Source organism: Helobdella robusta, assembly GCF_000326865.2.
Source record: "Helobdella robusta unplaced genomic scaffold HELROscaffold_8, whole genome shotgun sequence".
NCBI classification, from domain to species: Eukaryota; Metazoa; Annelida; class Clitellata; order Rhynchobdellida; family Glossiphoniidae; genus Helobdella; species Helobdella robusta.
Window position 1 is genome coordinate 4,551,830 of NW_008705459.1, and position 20,159 is coordinate 4,571,988.

Consider the following 20,159-nt stretch of genomic DNA (forward strand, 5'->3'; position numbering starts at 1 on the left):
GAATATTGACATTTTTCGGAAGTCGTGGTCATTATCCAGTGTTAGCGGTTCAATGATAAAAAACATTGGTCTGTCCATCTTCGGTGGTGATGATATTATAGTTGGCGACGTAACCACCCTGGCCCTTTTGTAGCGTGGCGCCAGCCTGACTGGCCCACCAGTACCTTTGGTGGTTCCGTGCAAGTATGCAATTTATAATATTAAAAAAAAAAATAAAAAATAAAATTTTAAAAATTCGTTAATTAAGGAAAAATTAAATTAAGAAATTCGGAGCTAGGGGAAAACAACTGAACCATATATCGCTCAACCCAAGAATCCTGTTATTAACTAGCAATCTCATCTTTCATCTTCAATCTGTCAATTTTTGGTTCGGCTTCGAATGTTACGTCTGTTTTTCAAAGTTTTAAAATATGTATAGATTTTTATTTTTGTGAAGAATATATGAAATAATTTTAAACAAAAATGTTGTTAGGATATATCAAATAGGTTTTTAAACAGCCTGATTATGTAGAATAAGAAATGATGAGACGACGAACTATCATTGTTTGAAAAGATCATCAGATTCATTAAAAGATGTTGTTATTCACTTTTTATTTTCACATACTGACTTTATTTTGTTGACACCCAAAAATATTCTTCTGATTAACGTGTTTTACTACTTTATCTATACCAACATATGTCTACATTACATCTTGCATTGTATATGCGACTGCATCGAACTATTGTGCTATAATAATTTAAGCAATGAAAACTATTTTTGGAGCAAATGTTGTTAAGATAAACTTATCTGTTTCCAAATCCAGTTTTATAAAATCACATCTAATGGTAATTAATTTATTGAATATTGCTTGATTGGTAATTTTAATTTAGAAAGCGTTAGGAAAGGATTTTAATAAAGTGTGACCTCCAGTGCTACAAAGAATTTTTACGAACATAAAAACGCGAGCATGCTATTTAGAATTAAGTTATTGAAAGCAAAAATCAAACAAACTTATTAAAAATATACATGTAAGAAATTAAGAGTAGTTAATATTAAATCATTAGTTAAAATAAGAAATACATGCTGACATGAAAAATGTTTTATAAAACCAATGTGAAAACAAGAATGTCAATATTTGGAATGAATAGTGAATACAGCTTTAAATATCATTGCAACCAAAATGTGGGCCAACAGTTCAAAATTTTCAAAGCTTTCTAAGATTTATTTCACTTGAGGTAGAAAGTACAAATATTTTTTTGTGTTCTACTCATTCAACTTGTCGTTTGCAGCAAACTCTTTGAGACATTTTTTCATGTGTTTTTATGTAATTTTTGTATTATAATCGTTATATTTTATGCTTTCTTTGTAGTTCTTTTTGATCAATTTAATTTCTCACCCCATCCCACCCCATTTGAAATTTGGTTTTATTATTCTTTATAAAAATTCAACCTCTTTCAAACGTCAGCAATAAAAGAATTGAATAGATAAATGATGCAAAATACAGACAATACGAGCTATTAAAAACGCATTTAAAACGCGAAAAATACATAAAAAATGTTTGTGAATGTTCCTTGTTTAAGACATTATAATGAGAAAGAGAAAAGTTTAAACAACACACATGTGTTTAATTCATTGGACATGGTTCATTCCTTGCAATTGGTTTATTTCTTGCAAATGGTTCATTCATTGCAAACGGTTCATTAATTCCAAATGGTTCATTCCTTGCAAACGGTTCACTCAATGCAGGACCATCTGAAGGTGCCATGTGGGCCCTCGGAGACAAGATTGCATCATCGATTGTTGCTCAAACTGCTGGAGTTCCCACTTTGCCTTGGAGTGGTTCAGGTAATGCTTTTTTTTGTAATGCCTTCAATACTTTTGGTCGGTATAAATCTTATCATGGGCATGTATCATGTATTTACCGTCTGATTAACTTTAGATAATGTTGGTCGGTTAATTACTTTAATATTTGAAATGAGACCAACATTTTGGTTCACAACGCCGATTTTATTAAACTTTTTTTTCAATATGTTCATTCAGGTTTAAAAGTGGATATAGATTCAAACTTATATAAGCAGTTGGGGCAGAGACGAGAGAATATCATCACCATTCCATACGAGATGTACCAAAAGGGGATTGTGACTACGGTTGATGAGGCATTGAGAGCTGCTGACATCATAGGTTTGTTGTTGTTGTTGTTATGGTTGTTGTTGTTTCAAGTGATGCAATGTGAAGTGTATTGCAATGGTTGGTCATCATTTTTTGTTCTCTGCAGCGTTGTCGTTTTTTGGTAACATAACTTAATATTTCCCTCAATTGTCAAATTAAATTGATAACTGATAGGCTACCCGGTGATGATCAAGGCGTCAGAAGGAGGAGGAGGTAAAGGCATTCGAAAGTCACTGAGTGTTGATGACATGCCTAATCTCTTCAGACAGGTATATAATGGTGGTCCAGTTGTTCACGTGTGCATTAGTTAAAGATGAACTGATTGATAAGATAGTGACCTTTGTTTAGATAATGTCTATTGTTTAGTTTTATTTGCGTAGTTTTCATATGCCGAGAATGTTTGTTGCATTTGTTTGTGATGTTTGATTTACTGTTATCTGGAAGTTAATTTAGAGTTATTTAGAAATTCTAAATTCGTTTCAATTATAGACCTAGTCCTTCAATTGCCTCACTTTGTTAAAAATAACTGCAACTGACTAAGGAGTTGAAAATAATCACAGGCGAGGCTGTCCTGAGACATTTACTTTTCTTTTCATCTATGAAAATCGCTCTGTATGACCGACTGCAGTTTATATGCTTCTGGTTAACAATACATTCTACTGGTCACATTTTGAAAATTTGTTCGATTTTTATATTTTGCAAGTTGTTTCATTTACTTACTGATACCAATTTATTTGGTCGTTTTTTTTTGTTTTTTTTTTGTTTTTATTTTTGTTGTCTAAGTTGTTTGATGAAATGTATTTGAAACAGGTGCAGGCAGAGGTTCCTGGTTCTCCAATATTCATTATGAAACTCGCTAAGAAGGCTCGTCACTTGGAAGTTCAGCTACTTGCTGACAAATATGGAAATGCCATCTCCTTGTTTGGCAGGGACTGTTCCATCCAGAGGCGGCATCAGAAGATTATTGAAGAGGCACCTGTCACGGTTGCTCCACAAGATATCCAAGAAGCCATGGAGAAGGCATTACTCCCTTGTTGTATCGCGGATATTATTTTCTTACACCTCAATTCTCTATACATGTCAAATACAATTGAACAAATAAACAACTAAACAACAGAAAGTGATACAAACAATCAAATGAACAAACACACAGGCTGCAGTGAACTTAGCTCGCATGGTTGGATACGAGAGTGCAGGTACCGTAGAGTACCTATACAATGAGGAGGATCGAACATTCTACTTCCTGGAATTGAATCCCAGGTTGCAAGTTGAACATCCGTGTACTGAGATGGTGGCTGACATCAATCTGCCTGCTGTCCAGTTGCAAGTGAGTCGTAGAATGTTGTTCAATGAAAATTTATTAAATTTTACACAATATACATCACTTGCACAGTGCACACAGTATATTCACCAATGTATCACATTTTAGCTTTAATTTCTAATAATTTATATCAACGGCAAGCATTACAATTCAATAACCTTTCAATTTATTTCAACTTAACATACATTTGGGACAATACCAGTAGAATATACAACTAAATTAAACTACAATAAGCTATGATAAATTAATTTTCAATGTTAAGTGTTCTGTTTTTATCATATAACTCGTGCTGAATCATTCGTATTGTTATTCTGTTAATATATCATGTTGCACTTGGTTTTAAATGAGAAAACTTGTTTGAATATAATGATCGCCTGCCTGTACTTCTTCAGATATCCATGGGAGTTCCCTTGCACCGAATCAAAGAAATTCGGTTGTTGTACGGCGAGGAACCATGGGGAGACACCATCATCGATTTCCTCACTCCTCATCACAAGCCCATCCCCAAAGGTCACGTGATAGCAGCTCGCATCACCAGCGAAAATCCGGATGAGGGTTTCAAGCCAAGCTCGGGAACGGTACAGGAACTGACCTTTCGAAGTAGCAAGAACATTTGGGGATACTTCAGTGTTGTAGCTTCTGGCGGACTGCACGAATTTGCTGACTCACAGTTTGGTCATTGTTTCTCGTGGGGCAAGGATAGAGAGAGTGCTAGGGAGTGAGTCTATGTCATTTTTTTAGTAAAATTTTTACTTTACTCCGCGTGTTCGTCGTTCAAACTTTACATCATACTCATTTTGTTTGCAGTTACTCTGGTTGACTCTCCCATTATTATTATGAAATTTCTCATCTGCTCGTTTACATTAATGTGCTGTGCGATCATGCGTTGTAATTACATTAATGCACACAAACACACATCCTTCCAGAAACATGGCAGTTGCATTGAAGGAACTGTCCATCCGAGGTGACTTCAGGACCACAGTGGAGTACCTCATCAAACTCATTGAGACTGAAAGCTTCCAGAACAACACTTGTGACACTGGCTGGTTAGATAAGCTCATCACTGACAAGGTGCAGGTAAGTAGCGGGAAGTGCGTCACCCACACTGGAACGAACTACATCGTTGACTTGACAACATCAATATTCAACTTTGATAGTTTTTTTTATTTCAGTTTCTTTTTAAGATCTGTAATTGTTTATTGTTGAATTGATAGTAACATACGCTGTACTTGTGAATATAGTTTGTGGTTTGTTTACTCTACACTTTTATTCGTTAGTTTTTAAACTTGCACTTGTCACAGGCAGAGAAGCCGGACATAATGTTGGCTGTAGTGGTTGGGTCACTTCATGTTGCCGACCAACTGCTGCTCAGAAATTTTCAAAACTTCCAAGCCACCTTGGAAAGGTTTTGTTTATTCATTTAGAAACTTATATTATGATGTTCATCGTTATAGTGATAGCCACTAGCAGTATTAATCATCGTCCTCATCACTGTTCCAGGGGTCAAGTGTTGCCAGCCAGTTTCTTGAAGCACACGATCACCGTGGAGTTGATCCACGAGGGCATCAAGTACATCGTCATGGTCACCAAGTCCAGCCCTATCGGGTACTTCATATCCATGAACAACTCGTTTGTTGAGGTCGAGGCACACAGGTAATTAGAGCATGGTTCAGTTGTAATGGTTTATTTTTATTATGCATCTGAAAATTGCAAGAAGAAAAGGAATTAAATATGTTTAGTTATATTGGGGATCTCTCTACTTTTCGTTGAGAAAACGTGCCAAGTGAATTTGTGTACGATGGTTTATTTATACTTTCACGATAAACAGTACAAGATTATCTAGTTGCAGAGTTTTGTTAACTTGCCATAAAATGATACAGGTCATGAATCTTCAAACGAAAATAGATTTAAATCAAAATATAAAAAGTTCGAACTTCTTTAAATTCACTCTGCAGATTATAAATTCCGCATTTCAATATAATTTTAAACCGTTTTGTATTTTTACCGTTTGTGTTGTTTGAACGCATCTGGTGGGCTGGTTTTGCGGCATATTATTAGTTAAATGATTTTTACATTATTAGTTAAATGATTTTAAATTCTGCGAGTTTGAAGAATGGTGAGGTCGGAATAGGATGTCGGACGAGTTCCGTACATATAAAAATCCGTGGAGTAAGAGTTTGGTTGGAGCACATAGCTTCAGCCAGTTTATGATCACTGTTGGTGCTTTGTAGACTCTTGTTATACCATCTCAATCAATAGAATAACATAAAGCCGACACAATGCAACCTAACAACAACCTAACAACAACCTAACAACAAACTAACAACAACCTTACAACAACCTATCAACAACTCACGCAGACTAACGGACGGGGGTTTGCTGGTGTCGATAGATGGCTCAAGTTACACGACGTACATGAAGGAGGAAACCAGCCAATACAGGATAGTCATCGGAAACAAAACTTGTGTCTTTGAGAAAGATAACGACCCTACTCAACTTAGGCTGGTTGATTGTTTGATTAGTTTGTTGATTGGTTGTTTGAAAGATTGATTGATTAATCTATGGACTTTCTAGTTAAGATATGACGGACGCCATCATCACGTCTCAACAGGATCCCGTCGACAGGGAAGCTGGTTGGATATTTGATTGAGGAAGGTGGTCACGTGAATGCTGGTGACTTGTTTGCTGAGATCGAAGTTATGAAAATGATCATGGAGCTCAGAGCTGCTCACAGTGGATGGTTTGTTGGTTGTCCCGATGATGATGGTGACGATGATGATGAGGATTGTTTTGTGTTGATGATATTAGTAGGGGTGATGATAATTACGAGACTGAAGAGCTTATCTTGGGCTTAAAAGCAGTTAACAACCAATATACTTGCACCAGCGTTCATTTGGTAGCACACTTGTTGTATAACGTTCAACATTATGTTTTTTCATATACACTGCAGTTTAAAGAGTTTTCAAGACTATTGCGATGTAAAATTGTCCAATACTGCATATTATCATGTGTATGAGTTTATATTCTTTATCAAGTTAACATGATTCAAAGCGTCAGGTTTAATTTGATTAGAGGGTTAAGGGTCATTGATCTAGCCCTCGTTCGATTTACCGACACGTGCTTTAGTACCGTGCCGATCTTTCAATCGGTGCTCATTTTTTGTCAATAACACCAACCCTTTATTAATTGTTATGACTACATATTTATTTGTACTTTTATTTCATGTGTTTATATTTTTAATCTGCCATCAACGTGACCAGCATCCACTATTTGAAGAGGCCAGGTGCTTCCCTGGATGCAGGCACCGTCATTGCCACCCTGACCCTCGATGATGCTTCCAAAGTTCAAATGGTCTTTACTTGTTGCCTTCGGGTTTTGTTTTGATGTTGTGTTTATGAGTAAATTTTGATATTATTGTTGTTATTTTTAAAATGTGTTGATGTCATTTTATAGAATGGTTTACGTAGTCATACTCTCTGCTGATATATCACGTCTCTCTGTATACACATCTCCCTGTAAACGTACTTATCATTACGTTGGCACATGCATCTTTCTATGCATCCATTTTTATAATTCTGTCATTCATTTATTCATTTTTCGATCGTTCTCTTCATCCCTTCGACCCCTTCACTACCGACCACCAGTCGAAACCGTACGAGGGTCAATTCCCAAAGACAGACCGGGCCATTCATCTCGGAGACAAGCTGCATCAGATCTTCGATAACACCAAATCATCTATCGATCAAATTCTCGAAGGTACTCGCCATGCTGCTTGCTATGTTGTATTATCCTATTATTCAGTGGGTATGCTGATGCTGGGGATGATGATAACCGACTCAGAAAAATGAGCCGATGCACTTTTTTTTACTTAAATAATCATGATTATAGTGACTGTGATATTTCTGATGGTAATAATTGACAAAATGCCAAGGATAAAGGCGTGTTATTATTAGCGTAGCATTTAAAATTGGTTTTTGTTTCATTCAGGATACTGCCTACCTGACCCGTACTTCAAGCAGCGCCTGGACCAGAACCTGGAAACCCTCTCCAAGTGTCTCAAAGATCCACACTTACCACTTCTTAAGTTGCAGGTTTGCTGTCGGGCTTCATTTGGTTTAGCTTTGTTTCTTCTTCATTATCGTTTGTTGTTTTGGCTGTATATTGCTGTGTGTGTGTGGTGTGTATGTGTGTGTGTATGTATGTGTGTGTGTGTGGTAGTTGTTATCACGTGATGTGATGGCGTCGTCATTTTGTTCCATTATTAGGAGATCATCTCGAGCATATCAGGTCGTATTCCGACGGAAGTGGAAACTTCATTGCGCCAGTTGATGGCTGGATATGCGAGCAACATCACTTCAGTCATGTGCCAGTTTCCTAGTCAACAGGTATTTGAAGAGAATAAAAATATATTGCAGAAAAAATTGGGATTCCAATTTTAAATTTTGTGACCAAATTACTTTTGATACGGTGAAATATTAATGATATAGGATTCATAAATGAAAGTGTGTCCCATTGAATTAGATTGCCAACATCCTGGACTCGCATGCTGCCTCCCTCACCAAGAGGTCTGAGAAGGATGTCTTCTTCATCGCAACTCAGGGCATCGGACAATTCGTCAAAAAGTTTCTACTATTGTTTCAAGATTTTGTAATAATTTCTACATGTGTTCTTTCAAACTTCAATAGTTACTATCAAACCCCGCATAATTATATAATTTTAATTAGTAATTATTCGATTAGGCTATTTTGGTCAGTTGAGTTGCTCATATTAATTAGCTAGCTGACCTGTAAACTAGTAAAATAAAACTTACGTTCTACATTTTCAAACAATATGTTCATTGTAGGAGGCAACATGTTTAACGTTATAAAAATAATAATGACGCAATGACGATGACGACGACTTGCTGGCTCCCGCTAGAAGGAATCAGTCTCCACTGTAACTTCAACTGAACAGATTTAGGAACGGGTTGAGAGGGCACACGAAACTTGTCATACAAGAATTCATCAGGAACTATCTGAAAATTGAAACGCAATTCCAACATGGTCTGTTTATTTATTCACATTTCGGTTTGATTGCACTCAACAATAAACAATGTCTCAGTCACATCATCTTCATCATCGTCATTCTCGTCACCATCATCAGCTTGTTTACAGTATTTTTTTACATATCATTTAATCTAATAATTACCTAACAATAGTAATTAGCTCTATATCGTTACTGTTGGCGTCAGTATTGTTTGTACTACTTGTACACTACCACTAACACTACTGCTACTAATGCTACTACTACTACTACTACTACTACTACTACTGCTACAACGGCTACTACTGCTACTACTACTAATAATAATAATAAAATAACAATAATAATGATAATAACAATGATTAATAATAACAAAAATAATAATGATAATGACGTGTCAGGTTCATACGACAAATGTGTGTCCCTGCTTCGAGGGGCCAACAAAGACGACATGACCCTGGTCACTCCGTTCATCTTCTCACACTCACAAGTCGCCAAGAAGAACCTACTCATCATCTCGCTCATTGTTTGTTGTCATTTGTATATTCATATCTATAGTTATTTCATCTTTCTATATCTTCCATCTCTGTGTATTTGTCTTTCTACATTGTGTACTTTTATATCACACTGATTGATTGACTGACTGACTGACTGACTGACTGACTGACTGACTGACTGACTGACTGACTGACTGACTGACTGACTGACTGACTGACTGACTGACTGACTGACTGACTGACTGACTGACTGACTGACTGACTGACTGACTGACTGACTGACTGACTGACTGACTGACTGACTGACTGACTGACTGACTGACTGACTGACTGACTGACTGACTGACTGACTGACTGACTGACTGACTGACTGACTGACTGACTGACTGACTGACTGACTGACTGACTGACTGACTGACTGACTGATTGATTGATTGATTGATTGACCGACTGACTGACTGACTGACTGACTGACTGATTGGCTGACCGACCGACCGACTGACTGATTGACTGATTGATTGATTGATTGATTGATTGATTGATTGATTGATTGATTGATTGATTGATTGATTGATTGATTGATTGATTGATTGATTGATTGATTGATTGATTGATTGATTGATTGATTGATTGATTGATTGATTGATTGAATTCATCGACAGGACAACTTCTACAGCAAAGACCTGTCGGAGGACATTTATTCTTTACTACAGGAACTGACCAAACTCAACAAAGCTGAAAATGCAAAAGTTGCACTACGAGCAAGACAGGTTATGATGATGATGATGGTGATGATGAGAATGATATTGTTGATAATGATATCGAATGCAGTATCATTAAACTTTTGATGTTTCAGTTGTGATGCTGTACGTACAATAATTTGCAGTGCTATGGTTTTTTTTAATGTCATGAATCTCGCGATATCAGTCATTCAACCGTAAAACCGACCAACCAACCAAACAACCAACCAAACAACCAACCAACCAACCAACTAACCAACCAACCAACCAACCAACTAACTAACCAACCAACCAACCAACCGATTAACCAACCGTACGCTCGACCATTAGATCTTGATCACAGCCTACCAGAGTCCATACGAACTTCGACACAACCAAGTTGAGTCCATCTTCCTCTCTGCTATCGATACGTTCGGCCACAACTTCAGTCCTGAAAACTTAAAAGTAAGATTTATTGAGAGTTTTGCTTGGATGAGGATGTTGATGAAATTATTAGGCGATAATGACAATGGCAAATAAAGTTGTAAGGTTCAAAACTATGGTAGAAATTTTGAGTGAGTGAATTATATGAAGTGCAATTGTGGACGTGTATTTATCGTCCACAAGTGCACTTCTTTAAATATTAAATAAACTTCGTTAAATATTCTTGATGAATTGTCGTTAAAGCCACCTTTTTATTTGCAAAACATCACCAATGATAACGCATACAACTTCCATCAACAACCTCATCACAATGAAACGCCAACATCCTTCCAAATGAAACAATCGCAGAAGCTGATAACATCTGAGACCAGCATTTATGACGTCTTGCAAGATTTCTTCTATCACTCTAATGATATTGTCAAGCAGGCCGCTCTTGAGGTTGGTTTAATATATATATTTTATGTTCATGTTTGTTGTTGTTGTTGGTACTGTGGATAATGTTACTGTTGTTGTTGTTGATAATGCTATCGTTAACTTGGTTGTTGGTATTGATGATTTTGCATAGTTTATTTACTACTATCAGGTGTACATACAAAGGGCATACACTGCTTACGAGATAAGTTACATGCATCAGATACCCACAAATACTGGACATATTGTAACTGAGTTCATGTTTTTGCTGCCCAGCACCCATCCAAATAGGTATTGTGTGTCTCTCTGTCTGTTTTGTTGAACTGATACAAAAAATAAATGTTTGAGTGGAGGGTAGTGTTTAAAACGAACAAAGCTAGAATGTTTGTTAATAATTATTGCTAACCGAAAACCAAATCAATGTACCAATAAACCAACCAACGAACCAACCGACAAACAAACAAACCAACAAACAAATGAACAGACTGATCAACCGCAAGAACTCGACGACCATGATTCACCCACAGCCGTTGGGCCTGCCACGCATAGCCAGCTTCAGTGACGACTCGATGAACAACCTCTTCCAGGATATCGTGCAGTGCCATCGCATGGGCGTCATGGCCGCCTTCGAGTCTTTCTACGAATTCACTTCGTAATAACTTTCTTATTGTGTTTCTTTGATTTACGTTATTGTTATTATTATTATTATTATTGTTATTATTGTTATTGTTGTTGTTATTGTTGTAGTAGTATTTCAAGTGTCTTCACTATTCTTATTTGTCTTTGGTCTTTGAAATATATTTTCATAACGGTTCATGTTACAAGTGTATTAGCAAATTCAGAGACATTTTATTAATAAAAATGCTACCAATTGTTTTATTTTAAAATCAAGTTTGTTCATTCACCACTTCCCTGTTCGATGTTTTGTCCCTGCAGTTGTTTTGATTTCATAATGGAGCGCTTCAAAACTCCAACCAAAGATCTGGAAGTCTGCTCAAGAGATGCCGTTAGTTGCTTTTCTCCTTATTGTTTCATCTTTATTTATTTACTGTGAAAGAACTGTCAAAGATTTGATGGATAATTAACAGGTTTCAAATGACTTCCGTATGAGATCCCTAGTCAGTCACATGTTTGGTGTGTATGACGAGTTGATTGTTGTCTACGTACGAAAAAATGAACGTACCTCGTACGCTGTACAAGTTTCATGGCACAAAAACCTTTGCTGCATGCAACAGATAGAGAATTATTTTTAAGCATGTCTGTGTTTGTCGGATCGAATCAATTAATAAGTTGTCTAATTACGCTAGCAGTGAGTGAATCTAATCATTTCATCATACAGAGTAGAGTGAGTGAACCTGTGCACATCATGAACATTGCAATCAGGTATGCGAACAAGGAAGATGATGAGAGTTATGCATTCGTCTTCAATAGATTCTGCTTGGAGAAGGTTACTTTTATTCATTCACGATTTGTTGTATGCCAGTGTGTGTTTGTCTCAGTTTTTAAAATGGAGGATTCTTTGGGAAATGAATTAATGGTTGATCTGAATTTGTGGTCTAATGCACTGAATAATATTAAAGATAAGCAACAATCAAGCGGTGAAATGGGGTAATGGAAATAAATGAATTGAGTTTGCCAGAATTTTGAGACAACATATTATCTCTGATTTCATTTCAAAACCGAACGATAACATGAAACATCGAACGAAGAACTTTTGTAATTAGTGACTGAATACTTTGAAACAAACTTCTCAGCGCCATGAACTGGCCACGTACGGTATCAGGCGGATCACATTCCTGGTACTCCATAAACGGGAATTTCCGAAATATTTTACCTTCAGAAGTAAGAAGCAGGTAAGTTGAAGTGGACAAATATTTTGGCATGATAATATTTCATCATATTTAGTCATGGGGAGTATCATTACATTTATCTTTATCACCGTCATCCTATCATCTGACTGACATCATCTTCGCTATTGTAGTGCTGGCGCTGCTATCATTCCATTAATACAACCCTCAACGTTATAACGTGATTAACAGCATAGATGTACCGTAATCATCATCTTTCATGACCATCATCTCATCATCAACCTTCATCATCATCGTCGGTATAGTTTTCAGAGGACCGGATCTACCGACACTTGGAGCCAGCTCTGGCGTTTCAACTTGAGATCAACAGAATGAGTAATTTTGACTTGGAGGCAATGCCAATAGTTAACCACAGAATGCATCTCTATCTTGGAAAAGCTAAGGTCGTTACCTTCATTTTGTTGATATCATACTCATCATCATCATTCTCATCATCATCATCATCATACTCATCATCATCATCATCATACTCATCATCATACTCATCATCCTACTCATCATTCTCATCATCGTCGTTATCGTCATCATCATTCCTACTCATCATTACCACAGTCGGCCAAAGGTCAAGAAGTAACAGATTATCGTTTCTTCGTTCGATCGATCATTCGCCATTCGGACCTGGTCACGAAGGAAGCTTCATTTGAGTACCTGAGAAACGAAGGCGAACGTACGCTACTCGAAGCCATGGATGCACTGGAAGTCGCATCATCACATTATCAGGTTCATCTTGTTGGTGATCGTGACTTGTGGTTGTTGGTGGCTGTTGGTGGTGGGTTTTTTTAATTGTTGCGAATGATCATGTCTTTACTGTTTTTTTTTGTTGAAATGTTGTTTCTATTGTTTTTTGTAAATGTTCTGGCCAATGTTGTTTTTTTTTTTTTTTAAATTTTTCTGATCTTATGTCTTATTGTAGATTTTAAGATGCCAATGTTTAAATTACACAATTATTAGAATGTTTTTGTGTTCAGATTGGTTGATGTTTTTTTATTTTAAGATTTTACTATGTGCGTGTTTTTAACTCAATCAATCAAGTCAATGAAATTGTGTAACGCATTGAAATTAAATAAGTTAGTTCATGTTATATAACGCGTTGAAATTAAATAATCAAATCACAAAGACGAAGAAGACAGATTGCAACCACATATTTCTGAATTTTGTACCAACTCTCACACTGTCCGATCTTGCCAAGGTTCTTATTTCTAATTTTTTTTTTAATTATTTGCTACGTATCTATCTGTCTGTGTGTGTGTGTGTTTGTGTGTATGTGTGTGTTTAGGGATGTGTGTTTGCTTGCTAAAAAAAATACTAAAATATTTTACTTATTTAAAAGTTTAAAAGATGGTCATGCTGTAGCATATCTTATCCTCATTAGCCTCCTTGTTAGATTATTTTCACGACTTTGAAAATGAGGAGTTGTGTCATCTTTGTGCTACTTTATTTCAGTTATACTTTATTAATGTCTAAAACGTTTTGTGTCCACAGTTGGAAGATACGGTGAGAACGATGGTGATGAAATATGGAAGTAGGATCTGGAAGCTGAGAGTCATGCAGAGTGAAATCAAGATGACCATCAAGTTTGTTTTTGTTCTAGGCTTGCTAGCATTTCTATTATGCGTTACTGTTATTCTTTTGGTCAGTTTTATTGTTGTCTGTCGATTGGATTTGTAGATCGTCAGCAATGAGGTCGACTGGATGAATGTTATATAAGGTTTATTAGGTTGTAAAATAATTGTGTGGAAAATAATTTTAATCCATGCTGGATATTCTTCATACACCAACCAGATTGGTGAACAGCGTGACTCGCATCCCCATTCGATTGTACCTTAGTAGCGAAAGTGGGTACTACCTAGACATCTCTATGTACAAGGAGGTACTCGATGAGAGGGTTGGACAGGTAAAATTGATTGTTGGATACTAGATGGAGGAATGAATTAACTGAGTGGATGGATGGATAAATAAATGAATGAATGAATTTTGTGATCAAAGTCGAATTTTTTAAATTATTCACATTGTTTTCTTTTCATATTTAATGGAAAAATTAAATGAAGAACTTTCAATATTAATTTTGTTATGTTTATTTTTTGTTAAATTGTCGGTTTATCTAACAATGAGTTAATGAATGTTGACTTGCAGATAAAATACGAGGCGTATGGCTCAAGACATGGACCCCTGCATGGCTTGTTGTTGAGCACCCCTTACGTCACTAAAGATCATCTGCAGTTGAAAAGGTTCCAGGCACAAACCAACGGTACCACCTACATATACGACTTTCCTGAAATGTTTAGACAGGTTTGATGATGGCATCAATGTCTTGATAAAGCGAGGATACATCAGAAATATATTTCGTATGTTTCCATCTTCGTCATTGGGCTCTTATGTTTGGTATGTTTCCTACAGGCTCTGCTCTCGTTATGGAGGGAGACCCAGCTGAGGTCGTCCAGCACGTTCAACCTTCCAAGCACTGTACTCTCCACTGTTGAGTTGGTCCTCGACAACACTGAACAACTGGTCCAGATGAACAGACTGCCAGGAGAAAATAATGTTTGTCCGTTTTTTGAACTATTTTTCTTCTTTTTCTATTGCCAGTTTAAAATTTAATATAATTGTTTTGATGTTTTAAATTTTTACTTTGATTTATCATCATCATTATGATCATCATCCTTATCACTGTACGTTATCTTATACATCTGAATCGTCGCTAACCTAGTATTGTAATCACCATCACTACCATCATCACCATCTTGATTACTATCAAAATGTATCTTCAGATTGGCATGGTTGCTTGGAAGATGAACCTGATGACCCCTGAGTTCCCTGAAGGTCGTGACGTCATCGTCATCGGGAATGACATCACCTTCCAGATTGGATCGTTCGGTCCTAAGGAGGATGTATTGTTTCAGGTGATAATGAAGTAATCAGCAATCGTCGAGTGATCCTGGTGATGATGGGGTGTTCGAATTGCATAGCATTGTGATTAAAGCAACAATAAATACAAAATTGTGTCAACAACCATCATGTTTATCATTCATATATCCTGCAAATTTTTGAATTGAGAAGTTCTTATTTCAGCTTATTCTGTGCAATATTACAGTGTCCTATTAATCCAAAGATCCTATAATCCGACCATAAAAACTGACCTAACAGAAAGCTATGCAGCTGGCCCGCCAACTGAAAGTTCCGTGCATCTACTTGTCTGCAAATTCTGGTGCTCGCATCGGATTGGCTGAGGAGATCAAACATCTATTCCACGTTGCCTGGATCGATGCTGATGATCCAGATAAGGTGAAGGTCGTTGTGCTAGGTTGGATGATTTTGGGGATGGACGGATGAATCGAGTGAATATATGTGGATGAATACACCGTTGTTGTTTCTTTTGTCGCTGAAGTTTGTTTTGATGTTTCAAAGTTTTCGTTATTTTACAATGTCAACACTGCTCGCAATATATTCAACAACTACCTCCATATCACTTAGTCTTTTGTTCTTTGAACTAATAACTTGAATTATTACAATGATCAGGGCTTCAATTATTTGTATCTGACGCCTGATGAGTACAAGAAGGTAAGTTCGAAGAACTCCATACAGGCAGAACTCATTGAAGACAAGGGAGAGACTAGGTACAAGATAACCACTGTTATCGGTTAGTTTCTTTCATCCGCCGATCACTCCTTCATTTCTTTGGCACTGTGACTCAGTGCGATGTTTCTTCTCTATTTTATTGCTTGCTGTTTGCTTGTTGTTTGCAATATCATGTCGGTACTCTTTATCAAACATCACTAATTTATGCTTTTACAGATTTTTTATTTTTTGATAATTTGGTGAGCTATCTAAGCCAACCCGTCAGCTCTATCATTTGTATTTTGATCATTGGTCACTGTATTCAACAAATCTTGTATTTTTCTCAGTTTTATCACTTTCTCAATCACCGTAAGAGGTGTAACCTTCACTGACACATCATGACCACCTTGATGGCTAGTAACATGATGGCTACTCAGGTCAGGACGACGGCATAGGTGTGGAATGTTTGATGGGGTCAGGGATGATAGCAGGTGAGATGTCGGCAGCATTCAGCGAAATCATCACCATGAGTCTGGTGTCCTGTCGGGCGGTCGGTATTGGAGCCTACCTGGTCAGGCTGGGTCACAGGGTCGTACAGGTGGAAAACTCGCACATCATTCTCACAGGCGCTGGTGCCCTCAATAAGGTTCATTCATCTATGTTCACACCATTTGCTTCATTCTTTGTTTAAATTAATAGCAGTGGATATTTTGTCGTGATTTGTGTTTAAAATTTTTTCCTTTTATACAATATTGTAATTTTATAACTTTGAATTAACCTTGGTGAAAACAAATTATCATCAGTGTAGCAGACTAACACAAAATTTCACACTAGCAAACACAAACACATACAAACAGGTTCTTGGACGAGAAGTGTACACGAGTAACAATCAGATCGGAGGCATACAGATCATGTACAACAACGGAGTTTCACACGCTGTATCTTCTGATGATTACAATGGCGTACTCACCATGCTCAAGTGGCTCTCCTACATGCCTAAGGTTTCGTAGCGTTCATTTTTATTTCTATTGTTGTTCTTTGTTTTTTTGCTATTTGTTTTTGTTTTGGAGTAGGTAATTACTATATTTTTGGAATTTTTTTTCCTTCAAATACCAACAGTATAAGGATGGTCCATCGGCCACCGTTGAGCCTACAGACCCAGTAGATCGGATTATTGAATTCACTCCAACAAAGGCGCCATATGATCCGAGATTCATGTTGGATGGCAGACCGCATCCAGAAAATCTGGAAGAATGGCAGTCTGGATTTTTTGATAAGGGTTCTTGGATGGAAATCATGGCACCTTGGGCACAAACGGTCATCTGCGGTAGAGCCAGGTTGGTTGCTAGTGCTGGTTGGTAGAGGCAGATGATTGGATGAGAATTGGTCGTGGTCATCATTATCATCATCTAAAATCATTATCGTCAAGATCATGCCCATCATCGCTATCATAACCTTCATCAGATTGGGAGGCATTCCGGTTGGTGTGATCGTGACGGAAACGAGGACTATCGAGATGACCATTCCTGCTGATCCTGCTAATCTAGATTCCGAAGTCAAGGTCACCATGATGATGATGATGATGATGATGAAGATGAGGATAAGAGTGATGATGAAAATAATAGAGGATGGTGTTGAAAATGACTGTTACTATAATTGCACCATTCAAAGTTGCCAAAATTTTTAACCAACCGTCAAATTATTTTCAGGTTTCATTATCAGTTGGATTTATCATTAACGTGTTATTCATCTATCCATTTTTCATGCATAAATAAATTGTTTATTCATCTTTTTACCATTCAAAATTCATTCATCCATTCATCTTTACATTCATTTGTCAAGCTTTTACGATCTTTCTATCAGTGGGTCAACCAACCATCTGGTCACCCAAATTTTTTGTATGGCAGGTGATCCCACAAGCAGGTCAGGTCTGGTTTCCAGACTCTTCTTACAAAACTGCACAGGCCATCACATACTTCCACAGGGAACAACTTCCTCTCATCATCTTTGCCAACTGGAGAGGATTTTCTGGCGGAATGAAAGGTTAATGGAAAGAAGAGCCGCCAAACTTTTTGAAAGATGCTTTGATCAACGGATGTTTAAATGAATTTAATTTTTTTCCTATTTTTTATTCGTAATTTTCTTTAATGGATTCTTTGGACAGCTCGTCTTCAATTAATCATTTTGGTACTAATCAATCATTTTATTATTCACTCCGTACAGACATGTTCGATCAAATATTGAAATTTGGATCATATATTGTCGATGGCCTACGTGAGTACAGCCAGCCGATCATCATCTACATCCCTCCCAATGCGGAGTTGAGGGGGGGAGCCTGGGCCGTCCTTGACACCAAGATCAATCCTGAGTACATTGAGATGTACGCGGACAAAGAGGGCAGGTTGGCCCCCATCTATCTATCTGTCTATCCATTTACTTTGTTTATCTATTATCTAGCTGTCTATGGATTTACATCTGTTCACTTTAGTCCCATTGATTCATCATTTGTTCGTTCATTCATTCATTCATTTATTAATTCATTCATTCATCCATTCATTCATCGTTTGTTCATTCGTTTCTTGTCAACTGTCCGTTATAGAGGTGGAATCTTGGAAGCAGAAGGTACTGTTGAAATAAAATTCCGCATGAAAGACCTGATGAAGATGATGCACCGACTTGATCCGCTCTGCAGACAACTAAAAGATAAACTTTCCATGGAAATTCCTCCGCCGGAAAAGACGAAACTGGAGAAGCAATTGATGGACCGGGAATCCCAGCTGACTCCCATGTACCACCAGGTGGCGGTTATGTTTGCTGACTTGCACGACACTGCCGCCAGGATGCACGAGAAGGGATGCATTCACGTTAGTTCTTCTAATGTTGTTGTTGCTCTCTAGTTGTTGTTGCATTGTTATTGTTGTGTTGATGTTGCATTGTTGTTGTTGATGTTGCATTGTTGTTGTTGTTGATGTTGCGTTGTATTGTTGTTTTTGTTGATGTTGCATTTTTGTGGTTGTTGATGTTGCATTGTTGTTATTGATTTTGATGTTACGTCGTTTGTTGATGTTACATTATTGCATAGATATTCTCGCCGAGTTTTTTGCCAAACCTGACAGTATGTTATTGTATTAAATATTACGATGACAGGATGTTATTGTATTAAATGTTACGATGACAGGATGTTATTGTATTAAATGTTACGATGACAAGATGTTATTGTAATAAATGTTGCGATGACAAGATGTTGTTGTATTAAATCTTACGATGACAAGATGTTATTGTATTAAATGTTACGATGACAGGATGTTTTAGTGTGGAAGCACTGTCGCAAGTTTCTGTACTGGAGACTGAGGAGGTTGTTGATGGAGGAGACAGTGAAGAAGAAGATCAGGCAGATTAATCCTGAATTGAAGGGTGGTCAGATCAAATCCATGCTGAGTAGGTGGTTCGTTGAATCAAAGGGAACAGTTATGGTTAGTTTCTCGTGGCTTTTTGTTTTTAAAAATTTTAATTCGTTTTGTTAGATTATTTTTTTTCCAATACTTGTGAAAAAAAATGTTAGGCACACCTGTGGGATGATAACAAGGCGGTCGTTGAATGGCTGACTGAGCAGATGGATCCCATAAATGTAGAACAGTCGATTGTCAGTGAGAACATCCGAAGTTTTAAGAGGGACAAATTAATTGAACAGATCAGAAGGTACATCAATTGTCTTTTCTTCACGGTTAAATATAGCATTCACTCATGCACACGCAGTTGCATTTAAACACTCATAAATTTTGAAACACACACACAATCGCACAAACACACATACGTACATACACACAGTCTCGTAAGCGAGAGTCCAGAGTTGACGATGGAATGTTTCTCGTACCTCGTCCAAGATCTGACCATCACACAGAGGACAGACGTCGCTAACATGCTCTCCAAAGCAAATCAAAACATTCCATCCAACAAAAGAACTTGACCGTGGCGATGCTGATACATACACTGATGATGATGATGATGATGATGCTGCATTGATGCATTGTTGACGCATTGAGGATGACAATGCGTTGATGACGACGACGACGACATAGCACTGATGATATATTCCTAGTGGCAGTGGCGATAATGGTTTTGTCACTGACGATAACGTTGATGTTTTGAGATTTTGAGTTACTCCATTGACGG

The 20,159-nt window shown here is 37.2% G+C and overlaps 1 protein-coding gene across 1 annotated transcript; it reads left to right on the forward strand.

Moving 5' to 3' along the window:
* Nucleotides 1-1,707: 1,707 nt before the first annotated feature.
* On the forward strand, nt 1,708-19,953 carry HELRODRAFT_70230 (hypothetical protein; the record flags this gene model as incomplete). Its single annotated transcript, XM_009031857.1, has 45 exons — nt 1,708-1,825; nt 2,021-2,161; nt 2,324-2,418; nt 2,960-3,182; nt 3,310-3,476; nt 3,863-4,188; nt 4,397-4,547; nt 4,772-4,875; nt 4,971-5,123; nt 5,831-5,995; nt 6,082-6,210; nt 6,731-6,821; nt 7,115-7,226; nt 7,458-7,561; nt 7,736-7,855; nt 7,992-8,092; nt 8,424-8,512; nt 8,894-9,018; nt 9,652-9,759; nt 10,060-10,173; nt 10,501-10,590; nt 10,736-10,861; nt 11,064-11,215; nt 11,803-12,010; nt 12,318-12,416; nt 12,677-12,817; nt 12,984-13,160; nt 13,558-13,620; nt 13,914-14,005; nt 14,214-14,325; nt 14,565-14,720; nt 14,829-14,972; nt 15,200-15,331; nt 15,576-15,713; nt 15,948-16,068; nt 16,424-16,632; nt 16,844-16,987; nt 17,106-17,323; nt 17,451-17,547; nt 17,894-18,029; nt 18,210-18,387; nt 18,586-18,850; nt 19,289-19,459; nt 19,549-19,685; nt 19,815-19,953. Coding segments are annotated over 45 exons (6,381 nt in total), but the record flags the coding sequence as incomplete, so codon positions are not given.
* Between the last annotated feature and the right edge of the window lie 206 nt (nt 19,954-20,159).